Genomic DNA, 26449 nt, shown 5'->3' on the forward strand with positions numbered 1-26449 from the left:
AAGCATCCATGGCTGAATGGTTAAAGCGCCCAACTCATAATTGGTAAACTTGCGGGTCCAATTTCTGCTGGATACACAGTTATATAAAAAAGACTAAATGTCTATTTGCGTCGATACATAATTATGTTCATTTTGGTACCACAATATTGGCTAGGTCAAGGCGAGACACATCGTTCATCAGTCTACCTCAGGTAGGGTCCATCAACGCAGTTTGCTCAGCTAGAAAATATTTGTTGTCGCACCTTAGGAAATCAAATTGTGATGAGACCATCACATTTTTAGTTTTCGAAATGACTTTTTAATAGTCACTTATCTCATCATGACATCACTCAGACATAGTTTGTGAAAATGACATTTAAAAAATCCTTATCTCATCCTGGTATTTGATTCAGATTTTTTTAAATATCTATCATACCTGCACAATCTGATAGTTTTTCTCCCATTCCAACGCACGGGCATATTTGCTAGTCATACCCAAGGCAAGCATTTTTGAACACTTCATATGATGATTGCTTGCTAGAATATTTGAAACATGTTATGTTACCTCATATGAAATTGCATATAGATGATCATGCATATGTGGTTCCTTGTCAGTATTTGATTTCACCTAAACATGAAACCTTTGTGCCACATATTCCTATGCCTCTTTTGACTAACCTGCAGGAAAGGATCTATCACTAGTGAAAGTGAGCGTGAGACAGGAATCTCGTTGTGACGAGAATGATCAGTGAGGGCATGTTGGGACATGCCAAGTGGTGACCCTGTTGGGTACCACCAAGGATATATATTGTGCTAACCCAATGATGGGAAACTTAAACCTCCCTAGTCGATTGTAGATCGAGTCTTATTCCGGTAACCCCCATACTTGAATTGTGCTACCACTTGTCCCTGCCACAGGTAGGGTACGGTCTAGTAAATTGTTAATCACTTTCTTGCACACTCCGTACAGAGGGGCCGCGATGAGGGTTTCCAGGTACTGGTATAATGCCAGTCATCGTGTCAAAGGAATGGGGTGAAGGATCTGAAGATGAGGATTTTGATTCATGGGAGGCTAATGGAAGCACATACGTACTTTTGCTACCCAAAAACCCTACCTAAAGGCCTCTCATCTTTGACCTATAAGACAAAAAGGGTGGCGGAGAGCTTTGTGCCAGCAACTGTGTGTGCCGTTGCGGCATCACGTGTAGCGGATCTGTGACATATCCTTGGGCACTAGCTCACTAAACTCATGTGGCAGCACAAGTTGTTGGTGAGTCGAGGTTCTACATCCGTCATATGCAACATTCGGTAGTGGGGAATGAAGTCTAGTTACAGTTATGATGCATTCTCAACGTCACCATGTTTTTTCAAATGTCACCATGTTTTTTCTTAGATATTGTCATAAAAGGTGAGCTACAAAAGTAAACAATAAGAAATATGTGACCATCCACAAAAGATCTGACTACAGTATCCCCATAAACCCATCAAGAACATGACATGTGATGGAACAACGAACAAAAGTACTACTTCACTAAGCTTTGGGAAGTGATCACACGTGCATCGATATTGACTTATCCAACCAAAGGTTCCAAATGAGATCCTCATCTCCGAAGCCGAGTTTTGAGGCAACATCTACATTGCCTGATAAAGTCAGAGAGGTGAGATCATGGGTTTTTCTCTGTAGCATGCACATCTTTATAATTGAAGTCGTTCCTGGAGGTAACCATTCTAGCGGTTTGACGACTCCCTAGCTGGATCTCGATGATGTGAGATCCCAAATCCCACCCTTGTTGTGGGCAAAAACAACAAAAGCTTGCAAACACTTTCACACCACCTTCATCTATGTTGATGAGAGAGAGAGAGAGAGAGAGAGAGAGAGAGAGAGAGGCTGTTTGGTTCGCTTCCACAAAAACGGCCTGAGTCAAGTCCGATTTTGGAGGCCTGAGGCTGAGATTTGTGCCTGGCAAAGGAGTTGTCTGATAGGCCTCCATCCAAACAACCCCTGGATGTAGGGTTATCCAACCGTCAGTGTCACCCGCGTGCACCAATACCATATTGTCGCAACATATACATCCAACCGCCTTCGCCCATATCATTATCCTTTGCCACCGCGCCAGTGTTGCTCGTCGCTGCTGGGAGCAGGTCAAGCCTGGCGGTGCCATCTCCACCCAGGGCCGCGACCTCGGTTTCCGGCGTCCTCCAAAAGGGAGCAACAAGGGCCTCGCCGCCACCTTCTGTGATGCCATCTCTACCTATATGTAGTAGTAATGACTCCTCTTTTGTTCATTGTGTCAAGTGGTGTGATAATGCCTCCTCACCACTAATTGCATCACGGGCCTCGGCTAAATTTACTAATATGTGATATAGCTCTGTTTTTTTTTCTAATAATTCTCTAAACTTTCAAATGCATTTAATATGGAGTTTCATTGTATCTTTGGTATTCACGGGATATTCACTCGAGTTGCTGGGTGCTCCTTGGAGTGGGCCCGCATGTTCGTGAATCGTGGCCTGGTCCTCGTTTTCCCCTTCGCCAGTTTCTACAGTTCTCATCGGCCGTGCCTTCGTGCCCTCCGGTGACGCCGCCGGTTTCCCCCTTCGTTTCCACGGTTGCTTCCACGGGCGCCGCCGTCCTTCTCCCGTGTCAGAGCCACGAGAAGGCGCGTTGCTTACTCGCCGCCGGCCATCTCCTTCACCAGAGATACCCGATGGCGCCTCGTCTCGTCGTCCTCGCCGGTCAAGCCAGCAAACCCCACGGGCGGGGAGAAGATGCGACTCACGTTGCCCTTGCTCGCTCCCAGCAGCCGCCCTCCTCCACGCTGGTATCAAACTTCCCGGTCCGTTTATCACCGTTTTGCATTGTTCGATGTCTCGAAAATCCATTTGTAAGTTAAAATCCCCAAATGTGTTTGATCAAAAAAAATCCCCAAATATGGCGTGCGTTTGTGCATTTGTCGTCCCCTAGACACAGTAGATTTTGTTTGCGTAACAGGATGATTCAGACACAACTGCATTCAATCCTAGAGATCTGACTGGCTGATAAGCTGATTTGGTTTGCTTTGTGTTAGCAGGCAACCACACCCGCATACATATCAGTCATCACTTTACTCGCGACTTCTAATAACTTCTGTGATAAGCCGGCTATTTTTCAACAGTGCGTGGCCGCAGAACACTGACACAATTTATGATTTGATATTTCCCCAACACAAGAAGTCTTCAGACAAGTCTTCGTTTGCAATGACACAGACATGATTTGATCTATGTGCACTCTAGCTACTTCTAAAGCCAATGCATAGAGCACCCTTCAACTTACCCATTTTCTTATCAACACTGTAACCGGCTAACCGCTGCAATGGCTCTGCAGAAACTCTTCTATATCTCACTCTTTCTGCTAGTATGCACAGCCAAGGAGATCAACCCAGAAGCAGAGGCACTACTCCGATGGAAGTCCAGTTTGATTCGAGCCAACTCGCTGTCCTCCTGGTCGATTTCCAGTCCCATGTGTTCTTGGTTTGGCGTCACTTGTGACACTGCTGGACATGTTACCGAGCTCCGTCTTCCCATTGTGGGCCTTCATGGTACGCTACACGCCTTATACTCTCCAGTGCTCCAAAACCTCACCATGCTTGACCTTAGCACAAATAACCTTGGTGGTGTTGTCCCAGCAAATATCTCTCTGTTTCGCACCCTCACCGTTCTGAACTTGAGCAGCAACAATCTTGTTGGTGCCATCCCCTACCAACTCAGCAAGCTACCAATGATTATCAAGTTAGATTTGGGAAATAACAACCTTACCAACCCAGAATATGCCAAATTCTCACCCATGTCCACTTTAAAGCTGTTATCTCTAGCTAATAACAATCTCAGTGGTACCTTCCCACAATTCATCCTCAACTGCACCCATGCGAGGATGAGGTTCCTCGATTTATCAGGTAACGCCTTCACAGGGCCGTTACCAGATTCACTGCCGGAGATTGTCCCAAGGTTGAGGTATCTAAATCTGTCCATTAATATATTCTCTGGCTCCATACCTTGCTCGCTCTCAAGGCTCCAAAAGCTAGAGATACTAACTCTCTAGAGAAATAATCTCACAGGAGGAATCCCAGAGATGCTGGGGATGATACCTGGACTCCGATATCTTTCACTATCCGTTAACCCACTTGGTGGGTCAATCCCAGCCTCACTCGGGCAGCTTCAGTTGCTGGAGAAGCTCGGCATCGGAAATGCTAGCTTGGTTTCTACTCTTCCGCCCCAGCTGGGGAACCTTACCAGTCTCAAGATCATGGTACTGAACGAGAATCATTTATTCGGAACTTTGCCACCATCGTTGGCCAGGATGCAGGAATTGCAAGATTTTGTAATAGAGGAGAACAGTATCAGTGGTACCATTCCACAAGAGATGTTTACAAACTGGACCAAGCTCAAGTACTTTGATGTAAATCACAACTTGTTAGCTGGAAGCATCCCTTCTCAGATCAGCGAGTGGAAGGAGCTATTGTGTCTCCTCCTTTCCCACAACAACTTTACTGGCTCGATAACGGTGGAGGTTGGAAGCATGCCAAATTTGCAAGCATTGGACTTGTCAAATAACTACCTTACTGGAATTATGCCATCAAATATCAGTAATGCATCATCTTTGAAACTCCTTCGCGCCAGCTTCAACCATCTTGAGGGTGAGATTCCTGCGACCATCTCCTCACTGGTAAACCTTGTTGCTCTCTTCTTATCTGACAACAAGTTTACGGGTATCGGTCCTAATCTTGACAGCAAGCAGTTGCCAGTTGTCAAAGTGGCCAAGAATAGCGGGTTCTTGGGAAAACCATTGTATGTCTTTTGTCAACTAACACTTCTGCGAATCTTGGATCTATCAAACAATCAGTTGTTTGGTGAGCTTCCTGGTTGCTTGTGGAATTTGAGAGATCTACAATTCTTGGATTTGTCGAGCAATGCTTTTGCTGGGGTAGTTCCAACCTCAGCTAACTACAATTCGTCGCTAAGTTTGTTGCACTTGTCCAACAACAAGTTCACAGGTTGCTTTCCAGCAGTGTTGAAGAACTTCAAAAGCCTTGTGATTTTGGATCTTGGGAACAATAAAATGTCTGGTGCACTTCCTCCGTGGATAGGGGAAAGCAATCCTTTGCTGAGGATTCTCAGACTGCGATCAAACATGTTCCATGGAAGTATTCCCAGGCAGCTACTAAAACTCTCTCATCTCCAACGTCTTGATCTCGCTGAAAATACTTTTGTAGGTTCTATAACAGAAAATTTTATAAACTTCTCCTCGATGAGTCAGGCATCCATGATGCAGCCGGTTCCAACAACTTACATAGAATTGAGACCCTTCCGATTTTCTGATGATGGCAGCATAGGTATACTTTGGAAGAGACAGGAATACACCTTTGACGAAAGATATCTATTTGTGACTGGCATTGATCTCTCCGGCAATTCTCTCTCCGGTGAAATGCCTTCAGAGTTGACAAATCTTAGAGGGGTCCAGTTACTAAATATGTCAAGAAATAATCTATCTGGTGGTATCCCGAAGGACATTGGCAATCTCAAACTGTTAGAATCCCTTGACCTCTCGTGGAATAAACTGTCTGGTCCTATTCCTCCTAGCATGTCAAACTTGAAGTTCCTGAGCTCTCTTAACCTCTCAAACAACCGTCTATCAGGTGAGATACCCACAGGAAGTCAACTCCAGACACTCGAGGACCCATCGATCTATAGCAATAACCTCGGACTCTGTGGTCCCCCATTGAGCATTCCATGTACAAACAATTCAGATACTACGACACCGGTGGATGGGGCAAAGGAACATCACGATGAACTTGAAAGGGTGTGGATGTACTACTCCATGATTGCTGGAACTGTCTTCGGTTTGGAGCATTGTTTTTCTGCAAGATCTGGAGGCTTGCTTTCTTCAGCTACGTCGATGCGCTGCACCAAAATTTTATACTGAAGATGAAGCGCACCTGAGAGTACGGCACTCTGCTTTGTCCTAGCGCTAGAGTGCCTTTTGAAGGTTCTTCAGACCTGCAGTATCTGCAATGGACATATATTGTATTGTCCATGATCCTGCTCTTCGTTTTTTAAGTTGTAATGATCTGTTCCTATGTGAGCAGAAGTGGCTTATATTTCTTCTGAGCTTCTCATAAGCTATTTTCTAGAGACTTGTACTAGGTGTAATTCTCCGAATTTTGTGATTTGCAGTCATGTATGTTTCGTCGTCGTCGCGTGTATATTTTTCGGAGCTTGCTAGTACCTATGAATACAACTTCAATCTTATAAGTCGTGCATACACATGTCATATCTTCTGTGTTCACAGTTAACCTGCAGACTCAGTTATTCTACCACCATTCTCAACAAAAATATGATCCAAATAACACTGGTTACAACAGATGACCAAAGAATAAGAGCAAAATCACAGCATCCACCAACAGTTTCCAGGCAAAATAACCCTCTCCGGGCATCTCATTTTGATCTAGCTGTTGACGACGGCGCAGTGCTTCCTGATCTCCCCCTGAGAGCCGGTCTTGACCTGCACGGCGCCCAGCCTCGCCATGGACCACGCAAACACCTGGAAGAACACCTCCGGCGGGCTTGACACGACGCCGCCGATGTCGGCCTGCGCCGCGCCGTCGGTGACCAGCGCGACGTCGGACCGGAACAGGGCCCTGTGCTTGAGCACAGTGTGGTAGTAGTCGAGGCCGGACGTCAAGAAGCTGCCGGGGTCAATCTGTACTGCGGCACTATCGCCCATCCTGTACTTTTGCTGCCGCAGGTTGGTGGCATAGGAGGCATCGAGGGGCAGTTCGGTCCCGGTGCCGTTGCAGGCGCTGGGGTAGCTGTAGAGGCGGTCGGCGAAGGACGAGCAGTGGGCGATTCCGATGGTGTGCGCACCTGCATCTCAGGTTTGATTCAGAAACACGTTCAACCATGCAAGAGTTCAGTATTTGTTTATGTGAAGATTTGTTTTAAATGTTGCTTTTCACATTCGTTGTAATTCAAGTGCACCCTCCGTTCCGAAATAAGTGCCGTGGTTTTAGTTCAAATTTGAACTAAAACCACGACACTTATGTCCGAACAGAGGGAGTACTTTAATCGCCGAACTGGACCTCAGTGGGTTTACATAACACTATTCATGATGAAATTTTTTTGGTGAAATTATTAGTAGAAAAAAAAGAGATGGTTTCTGTTGGATTCGCTTCAGCAGTAGAATTGGGAAGTCTAGTTCAAAAGTTTGCGCTAAATGCTGAAGTATGCAATAGGGACAGGGTTTTTTGATTGATAAGGCAAATGTGAAGTAGACATGTAAATGTGAGTTTGGCACAGTCAGAAATGGATGCCGTTCATAGACATGCATCAGTTACTCAGGTTATCAGTGCCTGGCAACAAAATAATAATATATAAAGTCTGCTATCTGGTAAATATTCAGATTATGTAAATATTTGGAACATTGTACTGAAGTCTCTAAAGTGCCTGATTCGGGGTCGCAGTATTCAGAAACTACAGTTTTTCCCCAGTAATCTGCCCATCTGCATTGTGTTCCCATTTTGATTCGTACTCCCTCCGTCCCAAAATAAGTGTCTCAACCTTAGTACTGGACGGAGGGAGTACATGTTATGATGACCTTCCATGGGGTCCTACTGGAACTGTGGTTTCGCTGTCAACCACGACCCCCAAGTCTTCAGTCTTTATGCGCACATGCCAGTCCAGCGGCAGCACTGCTACAATCTTAATGATCTTTAATGCATTCTGTCTGCAGCTTGGATACATTCAACACCATGCAGCTTGCTTCATCCTAGAAACAGCGAAGCACCAATGGCGCTGCAGGCACTCTTCCACCTCTCAACTTTCCTGCTAATATGCACGGCCAAGGCAATCAATCCGGAAGCAGAAGCACTTCTCCGATGGAAGTCCACTTTGATTCGCGCCAACTCGTTGTCCTCATGGTCGATGGCAAACTCTACATGCTCTTGGTTCGCGTCACCTGTGATGCTGCCGGGCATGTTATCAAGCTCCACCTTCCCAACTCAAGACTCCATGGTACGCTTCATACCTTCTACTCTGCAGTGTTCCGGAACCTCACTAAGATCAATCTCAACAACAACAATCTCTCTAGACTTGAGCAGCAACAATCTCGTTGCTGCCATCCCCTACCAACTCAGCAACCCACCAATGCTCATCAAGTTCATACTTGACCAACCCAGAATATGCCAAGTTGTCGCATATGCCCAATTTGAAGTTGTTATCTCTAGCTAATAATGATCTCAGTGGAAACTTCCCACTATTCATCCCGAACTACACCAATGCGAATATAAGGTCCCTTGATTTATCGGTAATGCCTTTTCAGGTCTGTTACCAGATCCACTGCCAGAGATGGTCCCAAGGTTGAGGTATCTAAATTTGTCGGCTAATGGATTCTCTGGCTCCATACCTTGCTCATTCTCAAGGCTCCGAAAGCTAGAGATACTATGTATCAACGGAAATAATCTCACGGGTGGAATCCCAGAGGAGCTGGGGATGATACCTGGATTGCAAACTCTTCTACTGGGCAGCAACCCACTTGGTGGATCGATCCCAGCTTCACTCGGGCAGCTTCAGTTGCTACAGAAACTTGGCATTAGAAACGCTAGTTTGTTTTCTACGCTTCCACCCGAGCTGGGGAACCTTACTAACCTCCGGGACATGTACCTATCACATAACCAGTTATTTGGAAGTTTGCCACCATCTTTTGCCAGGATGCAAGAATTGAGACAGTTTGGAATAAATACAAACAGCATCAGCGGTACCATCCCACAAGAGATGTTTACAAATCAGACCAAGCTCCAGGTATTTGATGCATCCAGTAACCAGTTGACTGGAAGACTCCCATCACAAATCAGCAAGTGCATGGAATTGCAATACTTTGATATAGGGAACAACAGATTCAGTGGTACCATCCCACAAGAGATGTTTACAAACTGGACCAAGCTTGAGGTATTTGATGCATCCAGAAATCGCCTTACTGGAGTTATACCACCAGCTATCAGCAATGCAACATCTTTGAAATTGCTTGCCCTCAGGTCCAACCATCTTGGGGGTGAGCTTCCTGCAAGTATATCCTGTCTGATAAATCTTGTTGTTCTGTTATTGTCTGGCAACAAGCTTACAGATGTAATTCGTACTGTCAATAGGCAGTCGCGGGCTTTCAAGGTGTCCAACAATACAGAACATAGCAGCTTTTTGGGAGAATCACTGTCTTCCCTTTGCCAACTGCCACGTTTGCAGATCTTGGATCTATCACAGAATCAGTTCTTTGGAGAGCTTCCTGGTTGCTACTGGAATTTGAAAGACTTGCAATCCTTGAACTTGTCGGGCAATGCTTTTTCTGGGGAAGTTCCAACCTCAACTTACTACAACTCTTCACTACGATCACTGCACTTGTCAAATAACAATTTCACAGGCTGCTTTCCAGAAGTGTTGAAGAACTTCAAAAACCTTGTTGTTTTGGATCTCGGGAACAATAATATTTCTGGTGCAATTCCTTTGTGGATAAGGGACAACAACCCTATGCTGAAGATTCTTAAACTGCGATCAAACAGGTTCTGTGGAAGTATTCCTTGGCAGCTGTCGCAACTCTCCCATCTCCAACTGCTTGATCTAGCTGAAAATAGTTTTGAAGGTTCCATACCAGAAAGATTTTTCAACTTTTCCATGATGACACATACATCTACGATGCAGCCAGTTCTAACAATCAACATAAAATCTACCGCCTTTGGATATTTTGATGAGGGTGGCATGGACATTATTTGGAAGGGGCAGGAGCATACCTTTCAGGTAAGGCATGCATTTGTGACCGGCATCGATCTCTCTGGCAATTCTCTCTCCGGTGAAATCCCTTTAGAGTTAACAAATCTTAGAGGCATCCAGTTGCTAAATATGTCAAGAAATTATCTGTGTGGTGGTATCCCCAAGGACATTGGCAATCTGAAGTCGTTAGAATCCCTTGACCTTTCGTTGAACAAACTATCCGGTCCTATTCCTTCTAGCATGTCAAACTTGATATTCCTCAACACTCTCAATCTCTCCAACAACCTTCTATCTGGAGAGATACCTACAGGTAATCAACTCCAGACGCTTGATGACCCATCTATCTATAGCAATAATCTGGGACTTTGTGGTCCCCCATTGAGCATAGCATGTACTCCCTCCGTCCGCGAATAAGTGTACATCTAGGTTTTGTCCTAAGTCAAAGTTCTAATACTTTGACCAACTTTATAGGAAAAAGTAGTAGCATTTATGGCACTAAATTACTATCAATAGGTTCATTTTGAAATGTAGTTTCATAATATACCAATTTGATGTCATATATGCTACTATTCTTTTCTATAAAGTTGGTCCAAATTTTAAAACTTTGACTCACGATAAAACGTAGAAGTACACTTATTCACGGACGGAGGGAGTACAAACAATTCAGATACTACAGCGCCAGTGGATGTGGCAAAGGAACATCACCATGAACTTGAAACATTTTGGCTGTGCTACTCGGTGATTGCTGGAACTATCTTTGGTTTCTGGGTATGGTTTGGAGCACTGTTTTTCTGCAAGATCTGGAGGTTTGCTTTCTTCAATTGCATAGATGCAGTGCACCAAAAGTTCATACTGAAGATGAAGCGCACCTGACAGTACGGCACTCTGTTCTGTGCTAGCGCCTGAGTGGTTCTTGAAGTTTAGTCGGACAGTCTGCCATGGACGTATATGCAAGTATTGTCTATGACTCTGCTATCTGTTTCTTAAGCTGTAATGATCTGTTGCTACGTGAGCAGAAGTGGCTTATATTTGTTCTCTGTTTGATGAGACAATTTCATACACTTGTAATACTCTTTGAATTTAGTGAGTTCGCAGTTATGTACTACTATGTTTCATCATCGCTGCTTGTATATTTTTCGGAGCTTTCACATACCTATGAATACAACTTCATCAATCTTATAAGTAGTGCATACACATGTCATATCTTCTGTGTTCGCAGTTAACCTGCAGACTCAGTTATTCTACCACCATTCTCAACAAAAATATGATCAAAATAACACTGGTTACAGATGACGAAAGAATAAGAGCAAAATCACAGCATCTCTGTTCGATCTAGCTGTTGACGACGGCGCAGTGCTTCCTGATCTCCCCCTGAGAGCCGGTCTTGACCTGCACGGCGCCCAGCCTCGCCATGGACCGCGCGAACACCTGGAAGAACACCTCCGGCGGGCTGGACACGACGCCGGCGATGTCGGCCCGCGCCGCGGGATCGGTGACCAGCGCGGCGTCGGACCGGAACAGGGCCCTGTGCTTCAGCACAGTGTGGTAGTAGCCGAGGTCGAACGTCAGGAAGCTGCCGGGGTCCATCTCCACCGTGGTGTCGCGGCCGCCCATCCTGCACTTGCGCTGCCGCAGGTTGGCCGCGTAGGCGGCGTCGAGGGGCGGGACGGTCCCGGTGCCGTTGCCGGCGCTGGGGTAGCTGTAGAGGCGGTCCGCGAAGGACGAGCAGTGGGCGATGCCGATGGTGTGCGCACCTGTTGCACCTCAGGCTCGATTTAGAGACACATTCGACCAAGCAAGAATTTAGTACTACGTATTTGTTTTTCTGTAAATTTTCCTTTTCATCTACTCGCTTCAGTGGGCTTATATTGTAACATTATTCTTGGAAGAACTTTTTTGGTGAAGTTTTAGTGGGAGAAAAAGAGATGGTTTCTGTTGGACTCTCAGCGTAGCGTTGGTGAAGTCTATTTCAAAAGTTGGCCCTACTATAAATGTTAAAGTATGGAACGGGAAACAGGATATAAAGTAAAGGCTATTATCGGTTTGGACTTGATTGATGATACAGGTGAAGTAGACATGCAAGCATGAGCTTGCCATCGTCAGAAATGGATGCCGTTCACAGGCAAGCATAAGTCTCTCAAATGGCTTCCAAAATTAGAGGAAGCAAAACGATGGTTGGGAGCAGGGTTTACAGGAATCTACGGTGCTAAAATTTTGGAACATTTTACTGAAGTCTGGAAAGTGTCTGATTCGTTGTGGCAGCTAGTGTTCAGAAACTACGGTTGTTGGTGAAGGAATATCAGCCCATCTGGCTTGAGGCCGACAGATAAAGCAACGATTCTTCTTGCTGCTTTGCTATGCCCGATCGGCACACAAAGAATGGGCGGTAACTGACAGCCTTTCATCGTGTCGGTGGCTACCACTTCTCAGATAATTTGGGGTCAGTTGTCTCTGTTCAATCTTTTTAGCAGATGTTTAGTTTAGTAATTCATGTGATCAGACGTACTACATGCATGCAGAGCTGGTTGGTTAGTGTAGGTGGCATGTGATTATTAAGCTAGGGTGTGTATGCTGGGAACGCACCTGACAGCCAGACGAGGTCGCGCACGTCGAGGCCCTTGCCGGCGAACAGGGCGACGAGCTGCGGGAAGGTCATCGACGGCGACGGCAGCTCGCGGACCGCCTCCTGCATGGTCGACACCGTGCCGTCCCTCCTCCCCGTCGGCACGCGCCACGACGGCCCGCCCTGCACCGGAGACCATGTGCACGTCAGTGCTGGCTACGGATAGATGACCAGATGGCGTACGTGAGCTGAGCTGAGCAGAGCGCGGCGTACAATGGCGGCGACGGCGTCCCGGGCGGCGAGCGCGAGGACGTCGGCGCAGGAGACGACGCCGGGGCAGGCCTGCTCGACGAGGCCCTTGACGCGGTCGATGAGGTCGAACCCGCGCAGCGTCAGGTTCGGCGGCGCGTCCTTCTCCGCCGCGCCGGCGGCGGTGGAGTTGAGCAGGATGGACCCGTCGCAGCCCTGCATGCACGCAGACCACACCACACCAGCACGCGACAGTAAATTAATTCATAAGCAGCACAGAACTGATGCAGCATTTGCATGGAGTCACGCGCACGTATGGAATGCTCGTGTGCACGTGCGTGCGTGCGTACCCTGACGAAGCAGTCGTGGTAGTGCGTCCGGAGCAGCGCGGGCGCGACGGTGGGCACGCGCCGGACGTGCTGCCGGACGTAGTCGCCCACGATCCGCTCCGCCGCCGGGCAGCTCTTGTCGTAGAACCCCATCCTCAGCTGCTGCTGCTGCTGCCGCCGCCCGCCGCGCACCCCTGCCGCGCCTGCGCCGGCGCCGACGAGCATGACGGCCACCGCGACAAGGAGCATCACCGGCAACGGCACGGCGGCGGCCATGGCGCGTCTGCGTGGTGATCGCCGCTCACTCTGTTCGCCTCTACTCTGCTCGACTCTCTGAAGTGGTATGTAGCAGCAGAGGTGCAGTACAGTAGAGCAGGGTCAGTACGCCGGTCGACGCTCGCACTTGGGCTGCGTTATATACGCATGGCAGTGGAGGCAGCAGTACATCTGCGGGTATCGTTGTGTAGGCCCCTGGCTTACTTGGGACTGAAACCAGTGGCGTGAGGCCAGGCGTGGCGGTACTGTGCATTGCTACACATGCACTCGAGCCAATGAGATGCCAACCTCTTTTTGTCTCTTAATTTCTTCTCGAGAAAACCACAACTCGCATATTGGCTCACACGACACAAGCTGCACAACATGCACAGTTTAATAATTTGGATGCGCCTCAGTATCATTATTATTTTTATTAAACATAGTACAATCAAAAGTCGCTCACATACATCCACTCTTATAAACGCATGCACACACCCTACCTTTATAAGCACTTTCGGGAGACTTAGCCGGCATAGCATCTTCAAATTGACGAAGTTATCACAGTTACCTTGTAGTAGAACAGAATGTCTCCTCTCATGAACTCATGAACTGGGAATATCAATGTCCTCCTAACCATCGACCCACAAATTGGTTCGTGTCTGATTTGTCCTAATCTTGGAATACAAGGAAATTCGAACTTGCCTTCATAGTGGGGGAACAAATCTGGGAGCATGTCTACTAACCATCCAAATCACGATTCTCGTATGATGTGCCGGATTAGAAAATTTAATTTAATATTCTCAAATTATTCAAAATCATACGCACCGAAGCTAAGCATCAACTCCTGCAATTGCCGCGGGCCTAGAGCGGCAAGCCATCCTAAACACAACGAAAGCTACTCCTTCCACACCAAAATATTATATGTATTTTGTCTCGTTAAGACAATTTTTTCATTAACAACTTCTTTTACTAGAATGTGCTTCATGTTTGTGGAAAATTGATGCAACATTACGTTCATGTTTGAACATGTACACATACTACAAGCGATTGTGAGTTTCTATCTGTCACATAATAGTCGGGTGACAGAAAGAGGGGGCTAAGTGCATCTCCGACTTTAGGTCGATTGGCCTTATTAGGCAATTCTGACAATTGCGGCTAAGATGATGACTAACCATTTGGCCCCGTTCATGCACACCCTTGTCTCCCGCACTGAAAGTGCCTTCATCAAGCCACGGATAGTTCATGGCAATTTTCTGTACTTACACAACTTGGCAAGGAAATTACATCGCATTCGGAAGCCCACCCTGCTTTTCAAGCTTGATATCAAGAAGGCTTTCGACTCTGTCGGACGGAATTACCTTCTTGATCTCCTCACACAACACATGTTGCACAACTTGCACAATTTTAAAAAGGGTTGGATGTGCTTCATTATCATTATTATTTTTGAACTATATAATCGAAGTCGCTCACATACACAAGCATATACTTACCCCTATGAACGCATGCACGCACACCCTACCTCTATGAGCACCTCCGTGAGACTTAGGCTGGTCATAGTGGGGAGTAACTTAGACTAGTAACATGCATATGTTACTAGTCTATGTTACTACCTCTATAGTGGGTAGTAACATATGTGTAGTGTCATGCATTACCTCATTTATTACTTTCTAGACTCATTTTGCATTGGGAACCGCTATGTGATGGTAACATATTATGTTACTCTATTTGCCTCTCTCTTCATTAATTACCTGACACATCATCTTTTTTGCTTATGTGGCATGTATGTTACTACCTATGTTACTCCCACTATGACCAGCCTTAGCCGGCATAGCATCTTGAGATTGACGAAGTCACTACAGGCGCCTCGTAGTCGATGGGGATGCCTCCACCCATTGAACGAACATCGCCGGAAAGCCTGAAATAAATCTATGAAAATATGAGCACCATGTCAAGTCTAGGACTTGAATCCTGATGAGCTAGGGATACTACTGTCCTTCTAACCTTCCAACCACAGGTTGGTTCGCGCCTCATTATCATTACTGTGCGGCTTGTTCTAACCTTGGAATACAAGTATTCGAACATGCCTCCAAGGTGTTGGAACAAACCAGGGAGCCCGTCTACTAACCATCCAAATCATGATTCTTGTACAATGAGTTTAGATTAAAAATTTAATTTAATATTCTCAAATTATTCAGAATCATACACAGTGAAGCTAAGCAACTGCTCCTGCCATCGCCGCGGCGCGCCTAGAGCGCCCAGCCATCCTAAACACAATGAAAGCTACTCCCTCCATACCAAAATGTTACATGTATTTTGTTTCGCTAAGACGAATTATTTCATTAACAACATTTTTTACTAGAATGTGGTTCATGTTTATCGAAGTTTGATGCAACATTACCGTCATGTTTGAACATGGACAAATATTACATGTGATTGTGAATTTCTATCTATCACATTATAATCGAGTGACTGTTGGTCAAAAACTTTGCCCTCATTCACTAAAAATTATGATTGATCAATTGTGATCGTGTAAATTAAAGATCCGTTTTAAGACCAAGATATTCTTGTGGCTGATGCTTAAAAACAGGGGTTGACCTTCCTTGGTCATAAGGAACAGTTGATGACCTATCGTACGATATTATAAATAACAGTTGGGTCATTATTTGGGCGATGGTGGTGTGGTCCTTCTACACCTCGAAATAGGCTTTCGCCCCGCTTTATAAATAAAGCACCGGTCCATACAAGCATTCAAGTTTCAAGCGTGAAACGACGGCCGGGGCCACAGCACAATCAAGCCCCAGAGAGCATAAAAGAAATCAGAAAAAAAAAGCCACCTAGTGGCAGCCGCCATGCGGCACTACGATGATGAAAGCCGACGAGCCGTAGCTAGTAGCGCATCCAGCATGAGGCTGAGACGATCGCGGTCACGCTGCCTCGAAGCGGGTGCCAGTGCTGCAGAAAAGCAAGGAATTTGAAGTATGAGTCAGATGCCTTTTGTGGGAGAACCTTCTCAATCACCATTTTATTACGAGTCGCCCATAATGTCCACGACATCGCCGCAAAGATGAGTCAAAAAAGACGGCGATGTTGCGACGGCTGCATAGCCCGATATTGGAGGAAGTCCACAGGGTTCAAGGCCTCTCAGTCCGGCCCCAACGCCTCGTGAACGAACATCCACAACATCCTCACTGTCGTACAGGAGAATAGGATGCGGGTCTCCGTCTCCGGTCTTCTAGACCTCCTGATACCACAAAGAAATTGCTTGGGGCTTGGAGTGATTCATCCCAGCTTCCTGCTGAGAGCCAATGATGCTCGGTAGCCGAACCGATTTGAACGTTCTAGGAAACTAGAAACGTGGCTTCTTTGAAATATATAATAATCTTGGTAGTAATCTTAATGTCTAGAGCATTTGCAGAAAAAAACAAGGGACACCTCTATCTAATAGGTGCTTGAAAAAAAGTTTCATCTGTCACTTTGTTTTCTGTCCGTTCGATCCGGCTCACAGATCGTCTTCTTCCTTCCATTCACGACCTGGTCTATCATTCTGCCGCCGGCCTACCCTGCCACATCTGCCAGCCTCCACCCCCCACGGTCGGCAGGCGCTACCGCGCGCAGCCTCGCCGCCCTGCCGTCCCCTCAACCTCACCCCACCGATATTGCTGGCCAACGTCGCGACCATCCCTCTAAGCCCCACATCGGTGAAAGTCTTCGATGTTCCCCTGGATACCGCACCCTAAGATGATGGATAAGGTGCATCAGTGACAGAGGCAATGGGGGGCAAGTTGGGGCCATGCCATGGCCCCGGCCAACTTTGATAAAATTACGTCGTTAGAGCTACTAATATGACGTTTTGAGAGCAAATAACTGTATTTTAGTGGTTCTGGCCCTCCCCAACCGTGAAGCAGCAGCAATAGGTCCCCCTCATACATTTTTTCTGGCTCCGTCCCCGATGGGGATGCGGCTTCCCCCTAAGATATGCAGGTGAGTTGTTCTTCTCCAGTGAGGTTGGGAAGAAGGAAGAAGTGGCTGGCAAAAATTGAAAATGTAGGCATCTGGGAAATAGCAAAATCGAAAAAACAATGTTGAAGAAATCATGGGCCGAGAAAGGTATGATCAAGGGTGCCATATGCCCCTGGCCTGTGTCTTGCTCGGTTTTGATTCCCTGCCCGCGATTAAGCATGCGGTGCACGCACAGTGGTGGCGCACCGAAAGCCCCAACCACGCAGCATGCGTCCGTCACGTACGCCGGTACGAGATTCCCACGGGCGACCAATCATGTGAGGAAAGCCCGACCCGACGCGGTGCGCGGCGCGGGCGCGCACCACCGCACCACAGAAGATCGCCCGCCGTGCGCCCGCCTGCAGGAAGCGTGTGCGCGAGAGATTTCCATGTCTAGTTTCAAAAAAAAAAAAAAGAGAGAGAGATTTCCATGTCCTCCCCATTCTTTCGCTCCCTTCTGCTCCCTTTCCATGTCTCTGCTAAGTGGATCGATCTCGCTTTTCACGCCCATGATTGACGCATCATGCCAATCCCGGCGTCCACGTCGAGGGGATGCCGGATGCGAGCGTGGATGGGGCCGTGGACGGATGGAAGAAAATGCAAGGAAAGAACATATGCTTTCCTGCCCTTGCCCGAAAGCTCATGCCCGGCCTGAAGCTTCCTCCCTCGCAAAGGCTTCGTTCAGACTTTTACTAGAGTAGAAGAAGAATAGATTCTTCTTCTTTTATGGTTCTTGGGCTCTCTAGGCAACTTTCACCGACCACCTACCTACCTCGTGGTTGAAGTACATCGACGAGGCCGTGTTACTGTTTGGCATGTTACGGTGATCATAGTGTTAACGTTAAGGCGGGTGCGATGCGTCGGCCAGGTGATGCCTGGATCGGATCGGCCGTCTCGGTGGCCGTTGGATGACACGTGCGACAGTCGTCTGGTCTTCGCCGCATCAGCCGTGGCCGTTTGCAACAAGGATCATGTTGCGCTTGAGGCTTTGCAACACGAGTTGTTACGGTCCGTTAGCCAGTCGGTTCGATCGCCCGTAGCAAATATTACACACATAGACCATGTTACGGTCATTCATTGCAGCATGGACCATGTTGCGCTCACCTTCATAGCTTGCATGGCCTGATCACTTATTGCAACATGGACCATGTTACGGTCACCCTCGGCAACATGAACCATGTCGTTGTCAACAGGGACACGGTCATGCATGGCTAGCAACGGCGCCCACAATGTAGATGACCTTGCAGAGCACCACCATCAGGCCTCGCACCCGTGTCGATGGCGACCTTTGCTGCAGCGCAGCCTACCTCTACAGCAAAGTTCTTAGACAGGGAGCGTGGCGATACGAGCATCCCCCTGTCGAATGAGAGCACGATGACGGGAGCAATCATGTGTTGTATGCCAGAGCGGGGAGAGAAAAGAGAAGGGGAGGAAGTACGCCATAAGATAGAGACGAGCGATGGGATAAGATTTCATAAAGGTTCCATTGTATGTCCACCCACTTTCACGTTGCCCGCTCGATTGGTCGGTTGAAACGAAGTGTTTCCCTAATATCAATTACTGTCACCTACATTTGACGAAAAAGGGTTTCCCCCCGCTTTGTATTACAAAGCAACCACTGATACATCCAACGATAGGTGCTGGGGCCGCAGCACAAATAAGCCCAAAGAAAAACAAAGAAGAAAGGAAGAGAAACAAATGCCAACAACGGCAGATCGACGAAACGAAGATGCCCGGCGACCGCTGCACCCTCCGGAGAAGTACCACCACGTTCCCAGCACCCGAAGCGCGCGTACCAAGCAACACCTGTCGGGGAACGTTGCAGAAAATTAAAATTTTTCCTACGGTTTCACCAAGATCCATCTATGAGTTCATCTAAGCAACGAGTCAAGGGAGAGAGTTTGCATCTACATACCACTTGTAGATCACGAGCGGAAGCTAGCCAAGGAGATGGTGATGATGGAGTCGTACTCGAACGTGATTCGGATCACCGATGTCCAAGTGCTGAATGGACAGCACCTCCGCGTTCAACACACGTACGGGACGGGAGACGTCTCCTCCTTCTTGATCCAGCAAGGGGGAAGGAGAGGTTGAGGAAGTCAGCTCCACCGGCAGCACGACGGCGTGGTGATGGTGAAGAAGCAGTACTCCGACAGGGCTTCGCCAAGCACACAACGGAGGAGGAGAGGTGTTGGGGAGGGGAGGGCTGCGCCTTGGAGGGTGGTGCGGCTGCCCTCCCCTCAACCCTCTATTTATAGGGGGAAGGGAGAAGGGGGCCGGCCCCTCTAGATCCCATCTAGGGGGGGCGGCCAAGGGGAGAAGGGGAGAGGGTGGCTTGCCCCCCAAGTCAAGGGGGGCGCCCCCTCTAGGGTTCCCCCCTCAACCCTAGGCGCAAGGGCCCAAGGGAGGGGGTGCGCCCAGCCCACCAGGGGCTGGCTCCCTGCCCCACGCAGCCCATGTGGTCCCCCGGGAAGGGTGGACCCTCCCGGTGGACCCCCGGAACCCTTCCGGTGGCCCCGGTACAATACCGGTATGACCCCGAAACTTCCCGGTGCCAGTTTGACGACTTCCCATATATAAATCTTTACCTCCGGACCCTTCCGGAGCTCCTCGTGACGTCCGGGATCCCATCCGGGACTCCGAACAACATTCGGTAGTCACATACTAGTCTTCCTAATAACCCTAGCGTCACCGAACCTTAAGTGTGTAGACCCTACGGGTTCGGGAGACATGCAGACATGACCGAGACGCTCTCAGGTCAATAACCAACAGCGGGATCTGGATACCCATGATGGCTCCCACATGTTCCTCGATGTTGTCATTGGATGAACCACGATGTCGAGGATTCGATCAACCCCTGTATACAATTCCCTTTGTCAATCGGTACGTTACTTGCCCGAGACTCGATCGTCGGTATCCCAATACCTTGTTCAGTCTCGTTACCGGCAAGTCACTTTACTCATACCGTAATGCATGATCCCGTGTCCAACACCTTGGTCACATTGAGCTCATTATGATGATGCATTACCGAGTGGGCCCAGAGATACCTCTCCGTCATACGGAGTGACAAATCCCAGTCTCGATCCGTGTCAACCCAACAGATACTTTTGGAGATACCTGTAATGCACCTTTATAGTCACCCAGTTACGTTGTGACGTTTGATACACCCAAGGCACTCTTACGGTATCCGGGAGTTACACGATCTCATGGTGGAAGGAAGAGATACTTGACATTGGCCAAGCTTCTAGCAAAACGAACTACACGATCTTTTATGCTATGCTTAGGATTGGGTCTTGTCCATCACATCATTCTCCTAATGATGTGATCCCGTTATCAACGACATCCAATGTCCATAGTCAGGAAACCATGACTATCTGTTGATCACAACGAGCTAGTCAACTAGAGGCTCACCAGGGACATATTGTGGTCTAAGTATTCACACGTGTATTACGATTTCCGGATAATACAGTTATAGCATGAACAAAAGACAATTATCATGAACATTGAAATATAATAATACTTTTATTATTGCCTCTAGGGCATATTTCCAACAGTCTCCCACTTGCACTAGAGTCACCAATCTAGTTACATTGTGATGAATCGAACACCCATAGAGTTCTGGTGTTGATCATGTTTTGCACGCGAGAGAGGTTTAGTCAGCGGATCTGCGACATTCAGATCCGTGTGCACTTTGCAAATCTCTATGTCTCCATCTTGAACATTTTTACGGATGGAGTTGAAACGACGCTTGATGTGCCTGGTCTTCTTGTGAAATCTGGGCTCCTTGGCAAGGGCAATAGCTCCAGTGTTGTCACAGAAGAGTTTGATCGGCCCCGACGCATTGGGTATGACTCCTAGGTCGGTGATGAACTCCTTCACCCAAATCGCTTCATGCGCTGCCTCCGAGGCTGCCATGTACTCCGCTTCACACGTAGATCCCGCCACGACGCTCTGCTTGCAGCTACACCAGCTTACTGCTCCACCATTCAACATATACATGTATCCGGTTTGTGACTTAGAGTCATCCAGATCTGAGTCGAAGCTAGCGTCGATGTAACCCTTTACGACGAGCTCTTCGTCTCCTCCGTAAACGAGAAACATGTCCTTCGTCCTTTTCAGGTACTTCAGGATATTCTTGACCGCTGTCCAGTGTTCCTTGCCGGGATTACTTTGGTATCTTGCTACCAAACTTACGGCAAGGTTTACATCGGGTCTGGTACACAGCATGGCATACATAATAGATCCTATGGCTGAAGCATAGGGGATGACACTCATCTCTTCTTTATCTTTTGCCGTGGTCGGTGACTGAGCCGAGCTCAGTCTCACACCTTGTAACATAGGCAAGAACCCCTTCTTGGACTGATCCATTTTGAACTTTTTCAAAATCTTATCAAGGTATGTGCTTTGTGAAAGACCTATGAGGCGTCTCGATCTATCTCTATAGATCTTGATGCCTAATATATAAGCAGCTTCTCCAAGGTCCTTCATTGAAAAACACTTGTTCAAGTAGGCCTTAATGTTGTCCAGAAGTTTCATATCATTTCCCATCAAGAGTATGTCATCTACATATAATATGAGAAATGCTACAGAGCTCCCACTCACTTTCTTGTAAACGCAGGCTTCTCCATAAGTCTGCGCAAACCCAAACGCTTTGATCATCTCATCAAAGCGAATGTTCCAACTCCGAGATGCTTGCACCAGTCCATAAATAGATCGCTGGAGCTTGCATACTTTGTTAGCGTTCCGAGGATCGACAAAACCTTCCGGCTGCATCATATACAGCTCTTCCTTAAGATGTCCGTTAAGGAATGTCGTTTTGACGTCCATCTGCCATATCTCATAATCATAGTATGCGGCAATTGCTAACATGATTCGGACGGACTTCAGCTTCGCTACAGGAGAGAAAGTCTCGTCGTGGTCAATCCCTTGAACTTGTCGATAACCCTTAGCGACAAGTCGAGCCTTATAGATGGTAACGTTACCATCCGCGTCCGTCTTCTTCTTAAAAATCCATTTGTTTTCTATCGCTCGCCGATCATCGGGCAAGTCTGTCAAAGTCCATACTTTGTTTTCATACATGGATTCTATCTCGGATTTCATGGCTTCAAGCCATTTGTTGGAATCCAGGCCCGCCATCGCTTCTTCATAGTTCGAAGGTTCATTGTTGTCTAACAACATGATTTCCAGGACAGGGTTGCCGTACCACTCTGGTGCGGAACGTGTCCTTGTGGACCTACGAAGTTCAGTAGTAACTTGATCCGAAGTACCTTGATCATCATCTTTGTTTTCCTCTTCAGTTGGTGTGGGCATCACAGGAATGGTTTCCTGCGCTGCGCCACTTTCCCGTTCAAGAGGTAGTACTTCATCGAGTTCTACTTTCCTCCCACTTACTTCTTTCGAGAGAAACTCTTTTTCCAGAAAGCATCCGTTCTTGGCAACAAAGATCTTGCCTTCGGATCTTAAGTAGAAGGTATACCCGACAGTTTCCTTAGGGTATCCTATGAATACGCATTTTTCCGACTTGGGTTCGAGCTTTTCAGGTTGAAGTTTCTTGACATAAGCATCGCATCCCCAAACTTTTAGAAACGACAGCTTAGGTTTCTTCCCAAACCATAATTCATACGGTGTCATCTCAACGGATTTAGACGGTGCCCTATTTAAAGTGAATGTAGCTGTCTCTAGAGCGTATCCCCAAAATGATAGCGGTAAATCAGTAAGAGACATCATAGACCGCACCATATCCAATAGAGTGCGATTACGACGTTCGGACACACCGTTTCGCTGAGGTGTTCCAGGCGGCGTGAGTTGTGAAACGATTCCACATTTCCTTAAGTGTGTGCCAAATTCGTGACTTAAATATTCTCCTCCACGATCTGATCGTAGGCACTTTATCTTTCGGTCACGTTGATTCTCCACCTCATTCTGAAATTCCTTGAAATTTTCAAAGGTCTCAGACTTGTGTTTCATTAAGTAGACATACCCATATCTACTTAAGTCATCAGTGAGAGTGAGAACATAACGATATCCTCCGCGAGCCTCAACGCTCATTGGACCGCACACATCGGTATGTATGATTTCCAATAAGTTGGTTGCTCGCTCCATTGTTCCGGAGAACGGAGTCTTGGTCATCTTGCCCATGAGGCATGGTTCGCACGTGTCAAACGATTCATAATCAAGAGACTCTAAAAGTCCATCGGCATGGAGCTTCTTCATGCGCTTGACACCAATGTGACCAAGGCGGCAGTGCCACAAGTATGTGGGACTATCGTTATCAACTTTACATCTTTTGGCATCTACACTATGAACATGTGTAATATTACGCTCGAGATTCATTAAGAATAAACCATTGACCATCGGAGCATGACCATAAAACATATCTCTCATATAAATCGATCAACCATTATTCTCAGACTTAAATGAGTAGCCATCTCGAATTAAACGAGATCCAGATACAATGTTCATGCTCAAACTTGGCACTAAATAACAATTATTAAGGTTCAAAACTAATCCCGTAGGTAAATGTAGAGGCAGCGTGCCGACGGCGATCACATCAACTCTGGAACCATTCTTGACGCGCATCGTCACCTCGTCCTTCGCCAGTCTCCGTTTATTCCGCAGCTCCTGCTGTGAGTTACAAATATGAGCAACGGCACCGGTATCAAATACCCAGGAGTTACTACGAGTACTGGTAAGATACGCATCACTTACATGTATATCAAATATACCTTTGGTTTTGCCGGCCTTCTTATCTGCTAAGTATTTGGGGCAGTTCCGCTTCCAGTGACCCTTCCCCTTGCAATAAAAGCACTCAGTCTCAGGCTTGGGTCCATTCTTTGACTTCTTCCCGGCAACAGGCTTACCGGGCGCGGCAACATCCTTGCCGTCCTTCTTGAAGTTCTTCTTACCCTTGCCCTTCTTGAACTTAGTGGTCTTATTGACCATCAACACTTGATGTTCTTTCTTGATTTCAGCCTCTGCTGACTTCAGCATCGAGAACACTTCAGGAATGGTCTTTACCATCCCCTGCATGTTGTAGTTCATCACAAAGCTCTTGTAGCTTGGTGGGAGCGACTGGAGGATTCTGTCAATGACCGCCTCATCTGGGAGGTTAATGTTCAGCTGGGTCATACGGTTGTGCAACCCAGACATCTTCAGGATGTGCTCACTGACAGAACTGTTTTCCTCCATCTTACAACTGTAGAACTTGTCGGAGACATCATATCTCTCGACCCGGGCATGAGCTTGGAAAACTAGTTTCAGCTCTTCGAAGATCTCATATGCTCCGTGATGCTCAAAACGCTTTTGGAGCCCCGGTTCTAAGCTGTAAAGCATGCCGCACTGAACGAGGGAGTAATCATCAGCGCGAGTTTGCCAAGCATTCATAATGTCTTGGTTCTCTGGGACGGGAGCGTCACCTAGCGGTCCTTCTAGGACATATTGTTTCCTGGCAGCTATGAGGATGATCCTCAGGTTCCGGACCCAGTCCGTATAGTTGCTGCCATCATCTTTCAGCTTGGTTTTTTCTAGGAACGCATTGAAGTTCATGTTGACATGAGCGTTGGCCATTTGATCTACAAGACATATTTGCAAAGGTTTTAGACTAAGTTCATGATAATTAAGTTCTAATCAAATTATGAACTCCCACTCAGATTAGACATCCCTTTAGTCATCTAAGTGTTACACGATCCGAGTCGACTAGGCCGTGTCCGATCATCACGTGAGACGGACTAGTCATCGTCGGTGAACATTCTCATGTTGATCGTATCTTCCATACGACTCGTGTTCGACCTTTCGGTCTCCGTGTTCCGAGGCCATGTCTGCACATGCTAGGCTCGTCAAGTTAACCCTAAGTGTTTTCGCTGTGTAAAACTGTCTTACACCCGTTGTATGTGAACGTAAGAATCCATCACACCCGATCATCACGTGGTGCTTAGAAGTGACGAACTGTAGCAACGGTGCACAGTTAGGGGAGAACACTTCTTGAATTTTTTTTTGTAAGGGATCATCTTATTTACTACCGTCGTCCTAAGTAAACAAGATGCATAAACATAATAAACATCACATGCAATTATATAGTTGTGACATGATATGGCCAATATCATATAGCTCCATTGATCTCCATCTTCGGGGCTCCATGATCATCTTGTCACCGGCTTGACACCATGATCTCCATCATCATGATCTCCATCATCGTGTCTTCATGAAGTTTTCACGCCAACGACTACTTCTACTTCTATGACTAATGTTTAGCAATAAAGTAAAGTAGTTTACATGGCGTTATTCAATGACACGCAGGTCATACAAAAAATAAAGACAACTCCTATGGCTCCTGCCGGTTGTCATACTCATTGACATGCAAGTCGTGAATCCTATTACAAGAACATGATCTCATACATCACAATTCATCATTCATCACAACTTCTGGCCATATCACATCACATGATCAATCGCTGCAAAAACAAGTTAGACGTCCTCTAATTGTTGTTGCATCTTTTACGTGGCTGCGATTGGGTTCTAGCAAGAACGTTTTCTTACCTACGAATCACCACAACGTGATTTTGTCAACTTCTATTTACCCTTCATAAGGGCCCTGTTCATCGAATCCGCTCCAACTAAAGTGGGAGAGACAGACACCCGCCAGCCACCTTATGCAACTAGTGCATGTCAATCGGTGGAACCGGTCTCACGTAAGCGTACGTGTAAGGTTGGTCCGGGCCGCTTCATCCCACAATACCGTTGAGCAAGAAAAGACTAGTAGAGGCAAGTAAGATGACAAAATCCACGCCCACAATAAATTGTGTTCTACTCGTGCATTAGAGAACTACGCATAGACCTAGCTCATGATGCCACTGTCGGGGAACGTTGCAGAAAATTAAAATTTTTCCTACGGTTTCACCAAGATCCATCTATGAGTTCATCTAAGCAACGAGTCAAGGGAGAGAGTTTGCATCTACATACCACTTGTAGATCACGAGCGGAAGCTAGCCAAGGAGATGGTGATGATGGAGTCGTACTCGAACGTGATTCGGATCACCGATGTCCAAGTGCTGAACGGACAGCACCTCCGCGTTCAACACACGTACGGGACGGGAGACGTCTCCTCCTTCTTGATCCAGCAAGGGGGAAGGAGAGGTTGAGGAAGTCAGCTCCACCGGTAGCACGACGGCGTGGTGATGGTGAAGAAGCAGTACTCCGACAGGGCTTCGCCAAGCACACAACAGAGGAGGAGAGGTGTTGGGGAGGGGAGGGCTGCGCCTTGGAGGGTGGTGCGGCTGCCCTCCCCTCA

At 47.2% G+C, this 26449-nt stretch overlaps 1 protein-coding gene and 1 pseudogene across 1 annotated transcript; one reads left to right on the forward strand and one right to left on the reverse strand.

Moving 5' to 3' along the window:
* The first annotated feature begins 2796 nt into the window (after positions 1 to 2796).
* Positions 2797 to 10402, forward strand: LOC123136435 (LRR receptor-like serine/threonine-protein kinase GSO1; annotated as a pseudogene).
* Positions 10403 to 10924: 522 nt separating this feature from the next.
* Positions 10925 to 13301, reverse strand: LOC123136433 (peroxidase 3). Its single transcript, XM_044555794.1, has 4 exons — positions 12931 to 13301; positions 12605 to 12796; positions 12352 to 12514; positions 10925 to 11522 (listed from the first exon to the last, which is right to left on the reverse strand). Exons 1-4 carry the CDS (start codon positions 13183 to 13185, stop codon positions 11101 to 11103), a joined length of 1032 nt encoding a protein of 343 aa, XP_044411729.1. The 5' UTR covers positions 13186 to 13301; the 3' UTR covers positions 10925 to 11100.
* Between the last annotated feature and the right edge of the window lie 13148 nt (positions 13302 to 26449).

Source organism: Triticum aestivum, chromosome 6B (assembly GCF_018294505.1).
Source record: "Triticum aestivum cultivar Chinese Spring chromosome 6B, IWGSC CS RefSeq v2.1, whole genome shotgun sequence".
In the NCBI taxonomy this organism is placed as follows: domain Eukaryota; kingdom Viridiplantae; phylum Streptophyta; class Magnoliopsida; order Poales; family Poaceae; genus Triticum; species Triticum aestivum.

Coding starts and splice junctions, on each gene's coding strand:
- LOC123136433 (XM_044555794.1), bottom strand. CDS start 13,185: ATGGCCGCCGCCGTGCCGTTGCCGGTGATGCTCCTTGTCGCGGTGGCC. Junction 12,797..12,930: donor ACCACGACTGCTTCGTCAGG/GTACGCACGCAC, acceptor GCGTGCATGCAG/GGCTGCGACGGGTCCATCCT. Junction 11,523..12,351: donor CGACCTCGTCTGGCTGTCAG/GTGCGTTCCCAG, acceptor GAGGTGCAACAG/GTGCGCACACCATCGGCATC.